This window comes from Emydura macquarii, unplaced genomic scaffold (genome assembly GCF_026122565.2).
Source record: "Emydura macquarii macquarii isolate MOO-44397 ecotype Brisbane River unplaced genomic scaffold, CSIRO-AGI_Emac_v2 contig_3220, whole genome shotgun sequence".
In the NCBI taxonomy this organism is placed as follows: Eukaryota; Metazoa; Chordata; order Testudines; family Chelidae; genus Emydura; species Emydura macquarii.
The window spans coordinates 1,319,251-1,339,089 of record NW_027133357.1 but is presented as its reverse complement, the minus strand read 5'-3'; the positions used below and the strand labels follow the sequence as shown (position 1 = coordinate 1,339,089).

General features: G+C 55.5%; 1 protein-coding gene across 1 annotated transcript; it reads left to right on the top strand.

The window, feature by feature from the left end:
• The first annotated feature begins 6,721 nt into the window (after window positions 1-6,721).
• Window positions 6,722-14,327, top strand: AMIGO1 (adhesion molecule with Ig like domain 1). Its single transcript, XM_067531534.1, has 2 exons — window positions 6,722-11,238; window positions 13,206-14,327. Exon 1 carries the CDS (start codon window positions 7,509-7,511, stop codon window positions 9,087-9,089), a length of 1,581 nt encoding a protein of 526 aa, XP_067387635.1. The 5' UTR covers window positions 6,722-7,508; the 3' UTR covers window positions 9,090-11,238; window positions 13,206-14,327.
• Window positions 14,328-19,839: the final 5,512 nt, after the last annotated feature.

Here is a 19,839-nt window from a genome sequence, read left to right as displayed (position 1 = left end):
CTCTGTTTATTCTATTGTGTGTGAAATTCAGTTGTGAGCTCTTTGTTGCAGGGACTCTGTATCATGCAAGGCCTGGCACCTGGTATGGGGCCGTGAAATAACAAATTGTAATAACGCTAGGAGAGACAGATCTAGTCTCAGCAGCAGCAGAGTCTCACGGCTGCGATGTAGCTGTGGTGGCATGTCAAATGGACTTCCATCTTCAGTGGTCCTTTGCAAGTCTTCATGCATCAGCCAAGTCAGTATGGGAAGATTTCTGAAATCCCTCAAAATTGCACCTTCCAATTTCATTTGTGGTCAGCCTCGTGCTCTGCTTCCTTCACCCTCAGCTCTATAAACCATCTGTAAAAGCATACCTTCCTCTGCCCAATGGACATGACCTCACCACGGCAGTCATCTTTCTCTCACCTGCTGCACGACTGCTACTTGCTGGGATCGTCCACATATTTTCTAGTTCATGACAACAGCAACCCGATGGATGTTACGAATATGCTGTAACTTCTGACACTGAAAGCTATTTAGTTTCCTCTCCTCAGCTGTTTTTAACGACCATGTGCCTGCTCCACATAACAGAGTTCTCATCGCTACTGTGTTGAACGCTTGCATCTTTTGTCACACAGACATCCCGCCGCCCAAACAAAGGCCTTTGAAGACGCTGAAATGCCACTGATGCAAGACCAATCCAACGAACCGCCTGCTGTCCACCAACTAGCCAGACGGATAAAACTATTCACCATTCAATGCCTTTGCTATCTGCATGCAGTGCTGGCAGGTCTTTCATTTTCATTTTACAGCAGGCATGCGTAGCTTTGGTTTTATCATCATTGATCTTAAGTTCCAGAGATTCTACAGTTTTCTGCAGCTCTTCCAGCATTCGCGGTAGTTGGTCAGTGGCTCTCCAAGTGAGACAATATCATCTGCATGTTCGAGATCCTCTAAAGATGAATCTTTAAATTTCACATCTCCTGCTTTGGCCTCCATCAACCTTGTCATCGGATGGACTATTACAACATTAAACAACGAAGGTGAGAAAACGCATCCCTGGCCTACTCCTGATTCTGCTGAAAACCGGTTTGTAAAGCAACCATCAGTCCTCACACAGCTCACCGTACCGTGGTACAGTTCCTTCACTCAGGCACCCCATATTGAGGCACCAGTATCCAGTGCAGACTGACTCACTGAGTCAAAAGTAGCTCCTCTCTCACCCCAATGTAAATCAGGAGGAACGCCCCCTCTCTATATTAGGTATATAGCGTCCTGACCCAACAGTCTCAAACCTTGGTCTCCAGGAGCAGCCATGCTCCAACCCTCCATCTAGCAGCTTGCTGACATTTGCATATCTGGGACACATGAAGCCCAGCCCCAGTTTGAGGCTCCGCCCCTTCAGTCCTATTGGTGGAGTCCGAGAGCAGCTGACTGGCCTGATGGCCCTACTTAAGCCAGCAGCAGCAGGAACAGGAACCTGTCTGAACAGCTGAACTCCACCCTGCTCTGGACTGTGTGCCCCTGCCTTGATTTCCTGGCATCTCACCTGTGGTTCTGATATCCTGACCCAGTTAACCCCTGTCTTGTGACCATGGACTCTGGCTGCTAGGTCTGGCCACCCACAACTGGACTGGGACACTTACATCTGAGCATCTTACAGTCTTGAATATATTTATCCTCATGCACCCCTCTGGAGCAGGGCAGGGCTATTATCCCCATTTTGCAGCTGGGCACTGAGGCAAGAGAAGCTAAGTGTCTTGCCCAAGGTCACACAGGAAGCCAGTGGCGGAGTTGGGACCTGAACTCCAGTATGCCAAGTCTAGCATCCTGCTCACTGGGCCATCCTAATGCTATTTCACAGTCCCCAATCATGTGTCAGGCCCTTCAAAAGACAAGGCCCCTGCAACTCCACTGGTTGGTCTTCTCCTTTCACCCCTAGTGTAAATGAGAAGTTACCCCAGTGGGTAACAGTGGCGTACAGGTGATGTAAGTGAGATCAGAACTAGACCCCTTGGTTCCATATTAGGAGGGGTGTGCTTGGAAGATGGGGCAAGGGCGGAGCCTGGTTCAGTTTGAGCCCCAGGGTAAAGACATGGGTGAGGGCTCCCTTTGCATGGTACACATCCTCAGCTGTTCCTGGTTTGCATGTTAGCATGCTGCCTCCTAGGACAAGTGCTGGCACGACCTTCCAGTCATTAGAGCCAGGAGGATTGCCAGGCTGAGCTGGGAGCACACACAAGCCAGGCTTTCGCAATTATTTTTAATGCGGTTCAGCCCACCATGCTCTGTAGCAGGGTATCCACTTCAATTATCCTTCAGCTGGTGCTCATTTAAGAGGATTATTTCACGGCGTGCACAGTCGCCGCACTGGGCAGCACACACTTGCATTTATCCACTTAGCAGCTTTAGCCAGTCCTGGGTCAGCCGATTGACACCTCTTGCTGTCAGCCCTGCACAATTCGGCCTTTTTTAATTCCTCAATCAGACATTCTGGAGTGAAAGTCTTCCAAGGACATCAAAGATTTGCGTAGACTGGCATTCCAGGAATAAGCTTGGAATAGATATTCGCTGCTGCCTCCTTATCACACCATCTTTGGGAGCCCGGGGGTCGTTAGGGCAAGGATAATTATTTTAGATAATTATTATCTAGGGCGAGGGACCAGCTTACTGTGATATTAGGGTTGAGGATTTACATGTACAGAAGTTAGGATATTAGAGTGTTATGGTCTCTTGCATCTGGCCATCTCAGCCCTGCCATGGAATATCTCAGCCAAGATTGTCCACAGTAAATAGTGATTTTGGGGACATCCGTTTTGGGATGTCCAACTTGAGATGTCTTGAGGGGCCTGGTTTTCAGAAAATGCTGAGTAGCTGCTCTCTGAAGATCAGATCTTTCCTGTGTCTCAAGATCCATCCATCCATCTTCCCCTCCCCCCCACATCCACCCATCTATTTATCTGTACAGTGTCACAGAGTTACTGTTGCTGTGACAATCTCGCATTCATTCACTTACGCTGATCTCAATGGTGTTACAATGGTGTTATAAGTGACAGTAGAATCCGGTCCAGAACCTTTGCAATTCCTGGCTTTTTGCACATTGAAATAATTAACTTTACTGTTGTAAAATAATCAATGCTATTGTCATTTTTCTTCATTGGTTTCAAGGAGAGAAAAGAAAGCTAATGAATGACATAGAGAAGTGCACCCATGGAGCATTTCATGGGAGAATGAAACAGACAGAGATTCAGATATAGCCAAGTTGGCGTGCATGTGAATTCCCAGCTGGGTGGGAGGGAGCATGGGCCCGTGGTTAGTGCTCAGGAAACGTGTTGTCTATTCCAAGTTCTATGTCTCTCTGACCTTTGGTAGGTCATTTCCTAAATCTGTGCCTCAGTTTCCTCATCTGTGTAATGGTAATAACAATACTGATGCACCTTTGAGATGCAGAGATGAAAAAGCAGAAGGTATAATTAATTAATCTTCACAATCCACCTTTGATGCTTAGACAGCAGAAAGGGAGTCAGGACTCCTGGGTTCTATTCACATTCTGCTGCTTGCTCGCCATGTCACCTTGGACAAATCATTCTCCCCCCACCTCCACACACCTGTGAAATGGGGATAATAATGCTTCCATTGTCTGTCCTCTCTGTTTAGACTGTAAACTCTTCAGGGCAGGGACCGTCTCTGACTCCATGTCTGTGCAGCATCCAGCACAAGGGGGCCCGGATCTCAGCTGGGGCCTCTAGCTGTGACTGGAATATGAATAATTACAAATAGCAATAATAAACTCTTGCTTTATTAGGAAATATGAGACTCAAAAGACAGTCACCCTGGAAGAGAACTCCAGATGTTCATGCTGACCAATTTGGTTTTATTGTTTCCTTGTACTCTCCTGTCTGTCTGTGTCCGTCTGTTGTCTCTTGTCTTATACTTAGATTGCCAACTCTTCGGGGCAGGTACTGCTTTGTTGTTCTGTGTTTGTACAGCACCTAACACAGCAGGCCATGACTGGGGTTTCTAGGCACTCTGGTAATACAAATGATCAATAATAATTATAATAATTCCCTGTGATGTTCCTCTTCCAACCATGCACAAACCTGAGTCACTAGCTAACCTACGACACTTCTCAAATGCCTGTGACTATGATGTCCTTAAGTGTCGAGCAGGAATGAAGAAGAGCTGAATTTTGCCGATAAAGAATTAAAATCTCATCTTGGGAAAGGAGCCTGTCTGGTGGCATTTCAGCATTTCTGCATCTGGAATACACATGAAATGCAGCGGGGCACGAACGTATAAACATTGGGTTGATCCAGTGCAAGAAGGGGCAGGACATTGCTCTTCTACAGGCACTATTGGTCTGACCCAGTACAGCAGGAGGCAGGATACTGAAGTAGATAGCCAGCTCAATTTCACATGCAAACTTGCATCCACCCAAGAAGACCAGAACCAAGTTAGTCAGACTTTTCAGAACTTCAAAGAAAGGCTTGGCTCAGGCTGAAGGTTTTGGGCTGGTTCTTTTTTCCTCCAACCCCATTCACCCACCTCTGATCCCTGCACAGCTATTTATATCATTCTGCTCCATCCAATTCCATCTGGATCCAAGGGGTCAATTTCTGTTCTCACCTACTCATCAAAGTCAAAGGGGTTTCCACTGCTGTCCCTGAGAAAGGTTAGCCCAAAAGGTCTCCATTGACTCACTCCAGGCCACGATTTGTTATCCATCCTTCCTGAGCTCTCTCTGCTGAGCGGGAGAGAGGATTAATGCTGTGTTTGTGGGAGGCTGTGTTGGGAAAGATCCAGTCCCATAAGTGACATGAAAATGTAAAGGCACTAATAATTTATGATCTTTAGCAATTTCCTTGCTGGCTCAGCTGAAAGCAACTTTGGAAACCACAAGATGAAAAGTTGGCTGCCTTGATGGCTTGCCTTCGAGCGGTGGAAAAGAACTGAATATTTCACGGCTGCCTCTCTCCTTCAGTCTGCTGAGCAAAGTGCAGAGCACACACAATGGGCTACACGAGGCCCCAGATGGAGCCTGGGCAAGGGGCAAGAGCCCACCACAAAGACAGCTGAGATAACTCAAAGGCAAACCTCAAGGTGTTTTAAGGGTTGAGACCAGTACGAACCCAAATGTTTGCATGCTTTTCAGGCCCTCTGGGTCTGCACCCAATATCGGGCTGACTATGCCACTATCCTGCCCCCTGCTGCATGGGGTCAGACCACTGGTCCCTCTAGTCTCCTCCATATGTAGACAGGTCTCACCCAGTATCCTGCCTACCTGCAATAACCAATGCTTCAAAAGAGGGTGAAAAATGTCCAGGGGACTCTGTCCGTTTTGGGTGCACAGACACTGGAGGGGGAAGAGGGTGGTGCAGGAACCTGGCCCTGAGAGATCTATGCTGTTCCCTGGCAGTGGAGTCCTACTATCCATATGGGCTCTACAGTGGGAATTAACCCTACAGTGCCTACCCCTCAACCCGGCCCAGCCTTGTAGTGCCAGTGCAATGGAGCCTGGCTACCAGGGACCCGTCTTTCCCCCCCGCCACTCCACCACTCCCCCCGCAGCTAAAGCAGACAAAAGCTTCAAAACGAGGGCTGGCTTGTTTTCCCATGAGAAACTGCAACCAAACTAGAAATATATGTTTTTGTCAACAAATGACTTTTGATATTTTTCTGACTTTTTAAAAAAAATAAAATGTTTGGGTTTAAAATGGAAATGTTTGGGGCTTTTTGACCAAAAAAAAATCTTTTACCCAAAATACACATTTTTGTGAAAACGTCTTTTATCTGAAAAGCCATTTTTCTGTTGCAATTCCCCCCCCATGGAGAATTATCCATTAGCTCGATTGTAATCCCATCTAGACAGATGCACATCCACCCTCTGGCCTGTCTCCTTACCCCCCATCCACCTTTTCCCACCACCCTCCGCTTGTTATGCTGCTCTCTGTGTGCTATTTGTGCCCTGTCTTATCTAGATGGGAAGCTGCTGCGAATCTCCCAGCACATTAGAATAAAGAATCAGAAGGCCTGGCTCAATCAATAGAGCCTGATGCTGCAGTGCTTATCCCTGGGCACAGTGCGCCCTACCCCGTGCAGCAGCGTGACCATTCCTCCCTTATTTTTAAGAGGCATGAAATGTCTTCAAACGGCTAAGTGCCATTTTACACATTAAACTGAGGCTGGCGGTAATTGCAAGGTGTACCGGAGGGCAGTAGAAATGTACAAGTGAGAGGAAAAAACACCTGATCTGCTAAGGGAAATGGTGTTCCCCTAAAATGTCACTGAAAGGGTTGTCCCTTACTCTTCCTGTGGTTCCCCCTGATTTCCACCCAGCACAGGTGGGCACCCTCCCGGCCTGTAAGTGTGTGGCCTGGATCCAGCCCATAGTTGGCCTTGTGGTTCCCGTTTAATCCGTTTCTAACAAAACCCTCCATTTAATGATATTTAAATAATGAAAGGGCGCCCTCTGTCCCCGCACGGGTCCCAGCTGGCAGGGTCGGGCCCTATCTCTCTCCCCTCCCCAGCCCCCTTTTGCTCCTGCAGCAGCAGCAGGGCCGGATTTACCCAGCCCGTCACAGGTTAAAAGGCAGCGACATTTCATTGGGCTAGCGAGGCAGAGACCCAGCCAATGGCTGGCTGCGGAGCGCCGGGAGCGGCCGGTGACTGGTTCGCGCCTTACCTCCCCCAGTAACAATAAAATCACACAAATGCGAACAAGGCGCCTGTGCCCATCAAGCGGGGAGGGAGGATCCCGACCCCCGTCCCGGAGCCTTCGCAAAGCCAAGCAGCCGCTGCTGTCGTCTGCCGAGCCGGTGGTGCCCCGCGGCGGGATCCAGGAGCGCCCCCCGCCAGCCGGGCACCGAGCGAAGGTTTCTGCAGCGCCGAGGTCCCCGGGCCGGCCGCAGCCACAGGAGCTTCCCTGCCCCCGCGGCAAGGGGAGCCCGCAGCCAGCCCCCCGTCCCGCGCGGTGACCGCCTCCTCTCGGCAGCCGGGGCCGAGCGAGGCTGGGGACGGCGCCCCCCGCGCCCCAGGCTCCTTCCCCCGCGCGGCGCGGAGCCGTCCCCGGAGCCGGGCGCAGCGGGGCTGGGGGAGGCGGGCGCTGCCCGCGGACCGGCCCCGCGCTCTGTCGCGGCTGCCCTCGCCGGAAACCCGCTCGGCTCCGGGCAGCCGAGAGGCGAGGATGGGCTGAGCCCCGCGCGGAGGCGGGGGGGCCTCTCCCCGGACTGGGCTCGGCGCCGCCTGCCTGGTCCGGGGACTGGCGCAGAGCAGCGAGGCCGAGAGCCGGCGGGAGGCGAGCTCAGCGCCCGGCCAGCCTCTCCGGAGCCGCTACCGATGGCCCGCTCCCGCCCCGGGCTCTTGGCTTCCCGGCGCCGCAGCCGAAGGCAAAGAGCAGGTGGATGCGAGCATGACTCGCGTGATTAATATTCCGGCGGCGTGCCAAGCCGTCCCCGCTCGCTGCACCAGCTCCTAGCCGCCTCCGAGCTCAGCGCCGCGGGCACCAGCCGCGCCGCCCCGCGCTCCCCATGCTTCCCGGCCGTGCGGCTCCGTCTGCCGCAGGCGCCGCTGACCCTCCCTCGCTGAGTGTGACCATGTGGCTCTGGCACGTCCCAGCGCCTCGTCAACGCCTGGAGCTGAGCTGCTGCGGCGGCGCCTGGTTCCTGCTGCTGTTGCTGCTGGGCTGCGGACTGGCCCGGGGAGGGGGTTCGGTGCTGAACTGCCCCCCGAAATGCGTGTGTGCCAGCAACATCATCAGCTGCTCCAAGATCGCCCTGGGAGCCATCCCCACCAAGCTGCCCCGCTTCACCGCCATCCTGGACCTCAGTCACAACAACCTGACCCGCCTGCGGGCGGACTGGACCCCCGTCCGCCTGGCCCACCTTCACTCCCTGCTGCTCAACCACAACGCCCTGGGCTTCATCTCCACCGAGGCCTTCTACCACGTCCCGCACCTCAAGTACCTGGACCTCTCCTCCAACAGCATCAAGGCCCTGGAGGAATATCTCTTCAGCCAGCTGCAGGAGCTGGAGGTGCTGTTGCTCTACAACAACCAGATCGCCCAGATGGACCGCAGCGCTTTCGACGACATGGCCAGGCTCCAGAAACTCTACCTGAGCCAGAACCTGATCTCCCGCTTCCCCGTGGAGCTGGTGAAGGACAAGGCCAAGCTGCCTGAGTTGGCCCTGCTGGACCTTTCCTCCAACAAAATCAAGGGCCTGCCGGTGGCGGCTCTGAAAGGCCTCCCCGCCTGGATCAAAAATGGCCTCTATCTTCACAGCAACCCCCTGAGCTGTGACTGCGGGCTGTACGAGCTCTTCACGCACTGGCACAGGCGCCAGCTCAGCTCGGTGGTGGACTTCCGGGAGGAGCTGTTGTGCAGCCTTCCCCAGGCCAAGAGAAGCGTCAGCGTCTTCACCCTCAACAGCCAGGACTCCCTCAACTGTAGCGAGTTCAAGGAGCACATGCTGGAGGCCTACCTGGGGGACACTGTGACTATCAACTGTGACACCAAGGTCCGGGGGGCAACGACCAGGGAATGGGTGACCCCCAACAACAAGCGCTTCCCGGAGGAGGCCAGCAACAGCACCGTGACGGTGCTGGGCAACGGCAGCCTGCAGATCCGCCCCGTCCGGGTGGAGGACATGGGCACGTACGCCTGCTACGCGGTGAGCCAGGCCTTTAACGAGACCCTCTACGTGGACGTGATGGTCCACAACTTCACCCAGCACGGGCCGCACGACACGCTGAACACAGCCTACACCACGCTGGTGGGCTGCATTCTCAGTGTCATCCTGGTGCTCATCTACCTGTACCTGACGCCCTGCCGGTGCTGGTGCCGTGGCAACGAGAAGCCAGCCATCCAGCAGGAGGACAGCATCAACTCCTCCATGCTCAGCACCACGCCCAACCACGACCCCGAGCTGGCCAGCTGCAAGGAAAGCCTCACCCGCCACGTGGTTTCCAGCGCCATGCAAGGCCAGAACGGCAAAGTCAAACCCAACAGCAGCCCAGAGCGGTCAGCCAGAAGGGCCCAGAAAGGCCACCGGAAAATGTCAGACCCGGACTCTGTCAGCTCTGTCTTCTCGGACACACCCATCGTAGTGTAGCTGTACGGAAGGCCCAGGCAGAGGTGGGCACGTCACAGAGCGAGCGGAAGAGGAAAGGTAGTGACCCTCCCCTGGGGGCAGGGGCTGGGCACAGCAGTGGGGTGATGGATCTCCATGCATATGGCACAACGCTGCTGCCAGGGGCTGCCTCCCGCTGGGCAGCACCGATCCCGCTATCGCACCCACAAACGTTGTATTCCCATCCTGTGTAGGCCAAGCGGAGCCTGCAGTCTGCTCCCCGCAGCCGCCCCCAGGCTTCAACTTGGAACTACGACTGAAAGTCCCTCCAGCCAGGACTTTGCAGAGTCCGGCTGAGATACGACGCCAGAGCTAAAAAGGATGGAGCTGGGGGCTGGGGGGGGCAGGTTGCTGCTGAGTGAGCGTATGCTGCAATGCCAGGACAATCCTTCCTTGCTCCTCAAGGGACATCACAGGTCTGCTTCTGACTCCCTTGCTCATGTCTGAGGCATCCCCGCACCACAACCTTGGCCCTGCTCTGCCATTTGAAGGTCACCTTCTGCTTTCCTAGCGTGGTCACTGAAAGCCTTGAGAGACGCTGGGGGAGGGGACCGGCGTGTGGGAGCAGGGGTCTCTCCCCTGCTACCTACCAGCTTCTTGCTAGACACACCCCTCTTGGAACAAATGCAACCCAAAGATTTTCAGCTTCAGCAGGACAAAAGCAGGACTTGATCGTCCCTGGGGCCTGTAAGTTGGCATGCCAGCTGCCCGTCCTGCAGCAGGAACTCAGGGCATGAGCAACACCAGTGAGTCCCCCAGTGAGCTCTCTGGCTGACGGCGTAACGATCAGATTCCCACTCCTAATTACAGTGATACATCAAGGCACAAGCTGGGTTTCCAGGACAGCTATTCAGCAGTGCAGAACATCAACAATCCCTTGGCAGGCAGTGCCGCGGCTGCCCGGGAGACAAGGAGCCGCTAAGCAGCGCGCCTCTGCCTCTTCTGTACGGCGCTCGTGTGGCCCTGTCCGCGGGGGCTGCCCCCCGAGAGCTAAGTGGCTGCGTGCTCCAGGGGCATCTGAGGAAGGGCAGCGGGTAATGGAGTTTGCTGATGGGGGCAGGCAGAGCACAAGAGCCCTGCAGGGAAGGGGGTGGGGAACTATGATCAGACAGAGCAGTGCTTCTGAGTAGACACGGGGGCAAACTGTGCTTCTGCTCCCTCTAAATCCTCCCCGCCCCTAATCCTGGCTGGCTTTGCTGTATGCCCAGCTACAAATTGATTCTTTCCACCCTCTATTTCCTTTACCCTTCTTTCACTTGGGTGGGTCTGGGCCCTTCCCAGAGAGGGGGCAGGGGATATCTCCAGGGGGGAGGCAGAAGAGCAAGTGGTCCCCTTGCAGTGGATGAGGTCATCCAGGTCCCCTGGCCTGCCCCCATATGAGGGGGGGCAGAGGCATGGTCCTGATACCGACACCTCTGACCCTGCTAGCAACAAACTCGCCCAGCCCATGACAGCTAGAGGCAGGGTTCAGTCTATGCGCCAGGTGCAGCCCGGAGAGGCCCCGTGCTAGGCAGGCACCAGCTGCGGCAGAGATTGCATTTCCCCCTTCCCTGCCCCGCTCAGAAAAGGGGAGGCGAGGGACTCTGGGGCTCCTTGAGGGAGGGTGCTGCAGGACAGGAAGGGAGGGGGGGAAGCTAATCAGATGCATCTGGAGCTGCCCAGGGACCCATGGGTGTTACTTTGTGTAGGATCCCACCCAGCCTCGAGCTGGCTCTCAAGCCATCCATGCTGTTGGTGGCTCCTGTATCTTCAGGGAGCAGGGGGTGAATAAAGGGGGAGAAAGCAGCTCAGGGAGACTGGACTAGAGGGAAGCCCCCACTAATCTCTGGGACATGGGCCTGAATGATCCGTCTTCGCCAAAGAGTGGCAAGCTCCCTGCTACGTTGCTATGCATTCTGCCTGGAGCCCTAGACCTCTCTGGCACTGGCCCAGCCGGCCATCATCCTGGGGACTGGCTGAGCCAGCGAGGAGCCGAGGTGATGGCTGGGACGAGCCAAAGGAGCGAGAGGCGACGTCTCCTCCATCCCACTCATCAGCCCGAGAACGGGGCCCTGCTCCAAGGCCCGTCTAAACGCTTTTCCTGGCATGTGATTGTGAAGCATGAGTCCTCCAAGAGAAGCATGCGATCCAGGTGAGAGCAGCCTGCAAGCCACATGGGGGGACTGGGGGCAGAGGGCTGGGAGGAGCAGAGCAAGGGGAGGGGGGGGTGTGAACAGGATTGTGCTGGGGGAAGGGGCGATTTGGCCCTGAGGCAGTGGGTGTGTGCACCTCTGAGATTAAATCCTGGCACCTGTGGAACCACGAGGCATTTTAAGCTGGCTGCCCTTCCCCCCACCCCGTGCACCCTCTTCACCCACCCCCCAAAAAGCCTTGCTAATTTGCAGCCTCCATGGGAGCTCCCCAAATCCCAGGGCATGCTGAGGCATCTGCAGGGAGGTGGGGGCTCCTTTACACACGGGAAGCGGGGAGGGATCAGTGCCTTCCACACACCGGTTCCCACCTCCCCCTGTAGTGACACACGCGTACGATGCCACGCGTCCGCAGCTCCCCCCTCTGCACCGTCACCCTCTCACACACACACACGCACACGCAGATGCACACAGCCCAGCTTGCGCTCTCAGCTCCTGGATGTGTGAACTTGTGTATGGCTTGGCAGGTTGGGGTGTGAGCGGCTCCGCTGGCCTGCGTGCGCACGGGGTTTCTGGGAGCGTGGAGCTGGGAGGGCGCAAGTGTTTCTGCTGGCGTGTGGCTGGGAGTGTGCAGAGATGGGGTGAGAGTGAGCACATCGGTACCTTATGAGGGGTGCGTGCGTCTCTGGGTGTATGTGTGCGTGCACACGTGTGAGCACGGGGGTGAGCACACAAGTGTGCATGGAGGTGTATTCAGGGGTGTGTTGCGTACCTGGGTGTGTATGGCTGCATGTGTGTGCTTGAAAGCACACACAAGTGTGTGCGTGTGTGCGTGCGTGCGCGCGCGCGCGTGTGTGTGTGTGTGCATGCACATTTGCACACCCCCACTCAAAGACTCAGCTTCTAAAGACAGCTTCTCCCCTCCCTGCTTCCCTGCCAGAAGATGTGGGCGCCTCTGCCTGGGACAGGATGCAGAGGGGGTGACAGCCGAAGTGGAGAGATCCCTAATGCCCCATGAGCCCAGCCCAGACCTAAGGCAGGATCTGCTGTGAGGCCAGGGCCAGGCTCACCCTGTGGGGAGGGCCAGGCTGCCAGAGGGTGAAATCAGACCAGGCGCTGTCCCTGCTTTGGTCTGACAACTGAGAGGTGGGAGCTGGGTGAACATATTAGTTAAGAACAACACAGGGCTGCACGGCGGGTGTGAGGCCACTGGCCGAGCTCATGCCTTACACCGACCTGGCTTGGTAAGAGCCCTGCACGCTGGCCGGGACACAACTCAGCACCCGGGGGAAAGCCCTGGGTTTCCTGTGCCAGCTTGTGCCGCTGGGACAGCCCACCACACCACCCCACACCACCTGCTGTGTTCTTGCGAGGGGGCCTGGGCAGTGGGGGGCTGGTAGGCTGCCTTACTAGAATGTGCATTAGGGAGCCACTGGTGACCCCCATCAAGGCCCGATCGGCAACCCCCAGTGCGCTAGCCAGGGCTGTGTCCTCTGAGCCACCTCCCCAAAGTTCAGCCTGCTCACAGCGCTTCTCCCTGCATCGATGGGCCATGCAGAAGGATGGGGCAGGGAAGAAAGGACAGCTCTGGGCAGTCAGATCTCTAGCTCCCTGTATCCTATTCCCCTCCCTGCAAGCTGGCCAGTCCCCCCACCCTGGGACCAGATGAGAACCAGCCTCCAGAGCGGGAAAAGGCCCTATATCCTATTCCCCACCCCAGCGAGAGCACCTCAACCAAGGCCTGACTGGAACCAGTGCTCTCCGGAGGGAAAAAGCCCAATATCCCACCCCCCAAGCCAGCCCGTGTCTGTTGCATCTAACCGGAAAGGCACGTCCCTGTAGTCTGGGCTCCAAACTCAGCAGCCCCTCAGCAGCTGGAGCCTTCCCCGCTTCTGTTCCACTGACTGATACTACTTTGCATCATCAATAATTACTAAGGTGACCTTTTCTTCCCTCGAAACCTGCGCAGTCAGAAGAGGAAGCCGCCCACGCTCTTTCCCATTGTAAACAACAAACAAATGTCCTGGCTGGAAGATTTGCTCACTCTCCACGCAGATCCCTGCATAGTGCAGAAACATGGACCCGGGATGCTGCTCTGGGCAACCCCCTCGGTCTGTGCCTGCCCCCAGGTTGGAGCCACGCAGGGGACGACCAACAGGATCCCACAGGGGCTTTGAAACAGGCAAATACAGCCCACCAGAAGCCAAGAGAGAGCGCTCTTCCCCTCCCACCCCCCCCAATCTCTGCCATGCCTCTTGAGATGTGGTTCCCAAAGACACAGGGCAGCGATCACGGGATGCAAGACCAGCCACCTCTGCTCTTATTAATCAACGGCCAAATGCTAGAAAGTGCTGAGCACCCTCAACTCCATTGCCCAACACTGCACAGGATCAGGCCCCAGTCCTGGACACCTGTCTCTGCTCATGCCCAGCAGCTGATGCTAGAGAGAGAGGCCACCGGCCCCATGCCCAGGAGTCCCCAATGTGAGGGCATTGATGGCAAGCCCCTCACCGTCTCAAATCTTTACAACACTGACACAAGCAACAACAGGGACTCAGGAACAGCCAGGAGCAGTGAGGTTCCACTCAGAGGAAGGAAACCAGCGAGGGGAGACCCCAGGGCAGGGCTGGGGAGCCAGGGTGCTGCAAAGAGAGCCTGTGGGGCTAAAGGGGTCTATGCCAGTGGACAGGAGCGCCTAGGAGAGGGTCAGAGACCCGAAGGGGAGAGCAGAGAGGGCACAGGGGGTAGGCGCTCTGGTTCCACAGTGTGTGTGTGTGTGTGTGTGTGTGTGTTGGGGCAGGAGGTGTCCCAGTTATACTCCAGGCCAGGTCAGAGATGGCTGCTCTGCTCCCACCAGGCCTGGGGCCCAGATGACTTCTGTCAGAGCCTGTCCACTCCTGCTCCCCCCCGGCCTCCCTCGTGGTCTTGCAGGCCCAGCTAACGTTGCTCTGCCCTGCACGGGATGCCTGTTCCGTTTTCCATTTCAGCCCAAGCCCCCCGGGCCCGCAGAGCACACCGGCTGCAGCTCTCCGGTCGGCTGCGCTCTGACGCATAGACATAGGCGAAAATAAACATGTTTCAAGGTTCTGCATTCACAGGCTCCGGCTGCTTTTTCACTGGGTAACGACCCAAGATGTTTCCGGGAGGTGGAGAGAGGCCTGAGCCAATGGACACGATCAAGTAGGCCGGGGCTTCAGCCATCAGTGCAGCTGTAGCAGGAAGGTGGTGTCTTGGTATAAGTGAGGGCCTGCGGTAAGGTGCTCCAGGGCAGGTCCCGGGTCCCCGCTGTGCAGTGTGGGTGCGTTGGTGCAGCGACAGCCATGGCTAACAGCCCAGTGTAGACAAGGCTGCGGTTGGGAAGGGAGGGAGGACGGCTGGCTGGAATCCAGCCGACACAGACATGCACTACGGTACATGGGTCTATATCTCACCGCGGCAGGCGCTAGGGTTTCGGCAGCGCCCACCTGGTCTCCATGGGCAATAAACAAGGGGAGAGATCAGTGTCTCATTTGCACTGGAGTGTCTGCCCACTGGGGAGTGCTGGCTATCCTGGGCAGGGTAAGCTGATGTGAAGAAGCCATGCTGGGGAGCCCCCCGAGAACAGCGCTGCCGGGCAATGGAAGGGGAACGTGGCCCAGTCCCAGCAGGAAGCAGTCACAAAAGTCATTCCGTGCTGCCCTTGTAGCGTGGCTAGGTGTGGCTGTGACGCTGCGACGGGGAATTTGGTGATATGGCACGGCTGGGGGCTGGCGTGGATGATACAAAGCCCCGATGTACCCCTGGTGACAGTGACACGGTAACTATTAAAGGCCTGACCTGGTGCCAGTGTCCCATAGGCTGAAATGATTCACAGGAAAGGGGTTCTGCCAGGTATTACGTGGTGTTAGCTGGAGCAAAAAGGGCAGGTTCCATTTTTTTAGGGTTTCCTTCTAAAGACTTAAATAGCACTAGCCTTGGGAGACCGTCTTTACCAGCCCGGTGCCTTCGGTGGGCAGTGCTTCCCTGCGTGCAAGCAGTGAGTCCGGGGCTCTCAAACAAAGACCACGGGTGGGGGAGGGAACAACAGGCGGAACTTGGGAAAACCATGAATAAATTAACAAAATCAGTGTCTCCAGCCCTTCACACGGCCCTGGCCAGCAGACACGGCTCTGCTCCCACTCTCCCTGCAGCTTTCTGCCCAGGCTCCCTTACCCTGCCCTGTGCGCCTGCAGTCCTAGGGTGACCCCAGGCATGCTTGCGGTTGCTCTTGTCCTTGCATTTCCCAACAGGGTCAATTGTATTTTATTGTCCTCAGACTCAAAACTTACCTGGATTTCAAGCATAACTAAAATGCCAGCGAGGCTGGGCCCATTCAGTCAATTCCCTCTGCTCTCCACTAGAGGCCAACAGAGAGCTTTCTGCCCCTGCGTTACCCTGCCCAGCTGAAGCGCTTGGGTCTCCACTCACCAACTGGTGTCAATAGCGAGCGCCCGTCTCTAAGGCTTCGGGCCACAGGGTTTATTGTGGCACTTGCCTCTCATCCCGAGAGTCTGCCTCTCAAACGTGGGTCTCACACATACACTGCACAAATCCCAACCCCACAAACGTGACACACAACTATCGCACACCCCCCAAACTGCGCACACCCCAGCCTCACTGGCTAACTGGCAGATGACCCAGGGAGGGGCACAGAACCAGCATGGTGGTTCTACACTCCCACCTTCTCGTCCTACCCTGCTTAAAGGCACCGTTCCCACATCCACCCACCCCTGTCCAAAGTGCTGTTCTGCTGGGCCGGAAAATCTGGTACGTAAGGGTTGGACTAGATAGAAGTCAATGCAGAATTTGGCTGTAGGGTTGCAGACTTGAACTTGCTTCTCTAAAAGCAAAAGGCTAATGCAGCAAAGCTGATGCCTGCATCATACACACTCAGAGGCATGCTGCCGGAGGGCTAGACATGCGGGAGGGGGGCTGGGAGCGGGACCCTGCTGCTTCTGTCTGCAATTTCTGAGAGGGACGCGCATTCATCACAACGGTACCAACAGTCACTAATGAATCCCTGCCAAGGTAAACGTTCTCCTTTCCTGCCGCGCCGACGGGAGAGATTGATCTGAGCTGACAGCAGCTCAGCCCATTCAAAGGGTGACCTACTCTCACGGCGGGGAGACACCAGAGGCTCGGGAGACAGCACGTGGCACTGGAAGGTAAAAGCTTTTCCAGTCATTAATGCCAAGAAATGTCAGAGGCGACGGAGTCACTGGCACAGACTGATGGGGGCATTGTGTATGGAGAAAACAGTGCGTCCTGCTGGGACACATTCTCTCTGCCAAACATCGCTTTGGGGCTGTTCTGGCAGAGCTGAGGACAGCTTGTTCCCCTGGAGGTCCTCTCAGTGACCAGCTGCCCCAGACACCAGAGTTGGCTTGTGTGTCTGTGCACAGGAGTGTTCTTTTTGTGTCTCAACACACAGGGGCTCCCCAGACAGGTAGGTGCCTAAAGGCAGGTCAAACCCGTTCACGGCCTCATAGAAATCAGCGATGGAATGATCCGATCGTTCCTGTCTGGTTCCACCCTGATCCAGCCTAGGGCTGTTCTCAGTGTAGCTCTGTGTCGTGTGGCTCTAAGAGACCCGGCTTCCATCCCCTTTGGGAGGCTATTTGCAATCTAATGGCTCTCCACCGTCAAGAGGTTTCTTCATTTCCTCCAGTCCCTCCTAGCAATTCCCCCCCGTCGGCCTCTCCATCCTTGAGGTTTAGTTCATGCAAATACCTGCTGCGTGCTAGCATGTCTCCCCACAGCTTGAGCCTGCAGAGAGGCCGAGTACTCACAACTCCAGGGGAAGCTAACAGGAGCTGATGGCAAATCAAGCCCTTAGCCAAGTTAACTCTATTTAGCTCCTTTCATTCTCTGCGTGAGAAAACCCTTCCAGCCCTCTGTTCATTTATCTGGCTCTTCTCTGAATTTCTCCCTGATTTGCTGAGTTTTTTCTAGGAGCGAGGTGCCCAGCACCGCCCCCCTGGTGCGGGTCAATGGATGCAGGCCCTGAGTCTCTGTGTGCGCACACTTCAGGAACGTGATGCCCACTCTAGGTGTGAACTCCTGCTCTGTTCAGGGCCCTCCAGCAGCTCTGTCATAAGAAGGAAGCTTTCCAAGACAGAAAGGACCGTGCCAGCTGCTTGGAGCTGTAAAGAACTGGCAGGAATAGCAGCTGCAGGGGAAAGCCAGCAATGAGAGACTGGGAAGAGAACGGATTCAGAGGCTAAGCCTGCATACCCACCTGGGGGAGACAGACACACCTGCAGGCAGGTTTACCCTCTGATAATAACAAGATCAACTCCTGCCAATTCCCTCTCAACCCCCCTTCTCCCTGGTAAATCTTGGAAAGGTGGGGCTGAAAGATGACTCCTCAGCCTGATATCCCTGAGCTAGTGTTGCCCACAGCCATGATGCACAGGCTTCCAGATTCAGAAATGAGCCCCCTGCCTGCTGTGTCTGAGAGAGAAATCCCAGAGCTCTGCCAAATCATCCAGGCCACATTCAAATCACATTTTACACTTATACAGCCCCTGACTTGGCCAGCAATGATTGCTACTCACAACTCTCCTGCAGGAGAGGCAAGTCATATTTTCCCTTTGAATAGATAGGATTACTAAGGCCGCAGGATATGAAGTGACCAATTTCTCACAGTCAGTGGAAAAGCCAGGAACAGAACCCAGGAGTCCTCACTCCTAATCAGCTACACTAACCACTAGACCGTATTCTCCTCCCACGGCTGGCAATAGAACCCAGGTTCCTAATTTACCACTTCCCTGCTCTAACTGCTAGAGAACACTTTCCTGCCAAGGCTGGGAATAGAAACCAGGGTTCCTGACTGCCAGTCCCTCCACGCTAACCATCAGACAGCCTCTCCTGCCACCCCCCCACGTGTTAAAGCCTTCACTAGCTTAGCTCCACCCCTAGCGTCCATACATTATCAGCCTTCTCTGGAGAACCATCAAACACAGACAGAAAAGTTGCTGAGAGAAGCAAGCTAGATACTTTGGGCTTCTTCTGTCTGACCCTGGCAGTCAAACGCTATTATAGCTATTACAGCTCCCAGGAATCAGCTGGGCACGGTGGTGCAACACAGAAGGACAAAGGCCATGCCCCCTAGATGGAGTTCTCCAGTGGGTGGTGTTCCCCTCCCTTGGCTGCTGGAGGAATCCCTGTCTGTGCTATGCACGCTAATGCAGTCAGCGCTCGCGCCAGAACCCTCCCAGTTCGCAGGTAACAGTTCTACCTCACAAGAGCAATGCTGGTTTTTGCACCCATTTCCAGGCCTTCAGTCTGGTGCATTGCAGGTTGATGGCATGGGAGCAGCAGGATCTGGGGCCCTGGGGCCAGAGCTGCTCGGTGGCGTGGGTGCAGCATGGTGATATAGCTGCTCTGAAGGAGCACAGGCCCCCCTTTCCTTGCTGCTGCTCACGGGAAGGTCTGAGCCTTTCTCTCCAGAGTCCCAACCAAATCCTGGGCAACAGCCGGTGCTGATCACAGGGCCCCCTGGAGAGCTGAGGGCACTGTATGATCTGCTCTGGGGGATGTATAAATAGGTAGACAGCACAGTATCCCTGCTGCAGAAATCCCCTCAGCTCGCTGGCAGGTATTAGACGAGCTTTGGAGCCATCTCCATATGAAGGGGATAATACCTTTTAGCAATGATATTAATGCCTAATTTATCCTCTCTGGGCGAGGGTTTTATGCTGCTGCTCTTTCAGGCCTGTTAGACTCGGCAGAGCTTCCCATTTCCCTTCCTCTTATGAACTAAAACGTTTCTTCCCTCCTCCATGGCCTGAGGGTCAGAAAGGGACAAGAACAGCTACTCTTCTGTGCCAGGTCTTAGGGGCAGATCTTTTTCTCTCTGTCACAACCGTGATTGCTTCTGAAGCAGCAGCTGGAGAGGCGGGAGCTGCCTAGCTACGCAGCCTGCCTTCCTGCAGGGCCTAGAGCGAAAACGAGTCACAGGTGTGGGCTACCCCCGCCCCACCACACACCTGGGGACAAACAGGGTCACAAGGTCGCTGCCCCAGCAATGTCTCAGGTGATGACGTCACCTGGGCCCCATGAATGACCTTGGAGGCAGGCTCATGGCACCCAGGCTCACCCTCCTGCAGCACGTGCACACACAGACACACAAAGCCAGATGGAGCCCGCCCCGTAGCTCAGTGCTTTCCCTTCTCCAGCATTTCAGGGGATCTCTCCCCGTCTGGCATCCTCTGACTTTCAGATGGACCCAAGCCACTGTGGTTCGCATGGGTTCTACCTCAAATCGCAATCTCCTCCAAACCTGGGGGCTTCAGGTTAGGCAGCTAATGCTGCACATAAAAGTGGCCGGATTTTCAGAGATGCGGAGCACCCCAGCTCCCGGTGACTTGAGCTGTCTCTGGGGATGCTCAGCACCTCAGAGAGACAAGCTTAGGCCCCATCACTTGGAAATGCTGGCCTGTGTATTCAGTTATCCCGCTGGATCAGGCACCCACGTGGGATGGGCGACCCCCAGGGGAGGTTAGCAGAAAGCGAGGCAGGAAGGAGGAGTTCAGAGGCGTTGAAGCTGCTAGGCATGCATCAGGAGAGGAGCTGATCCAGGC

Bases quoted from the DNA above. Each gene is read 5' to 3' on its own strand.
- AMIGO1 (XM_067531534.1), top strand. From the start codon at position 7,509: ATGCTTCCCGGCCGTGCGGCTCCGTCTGCCGCAGGCGCCGCTGACCCT.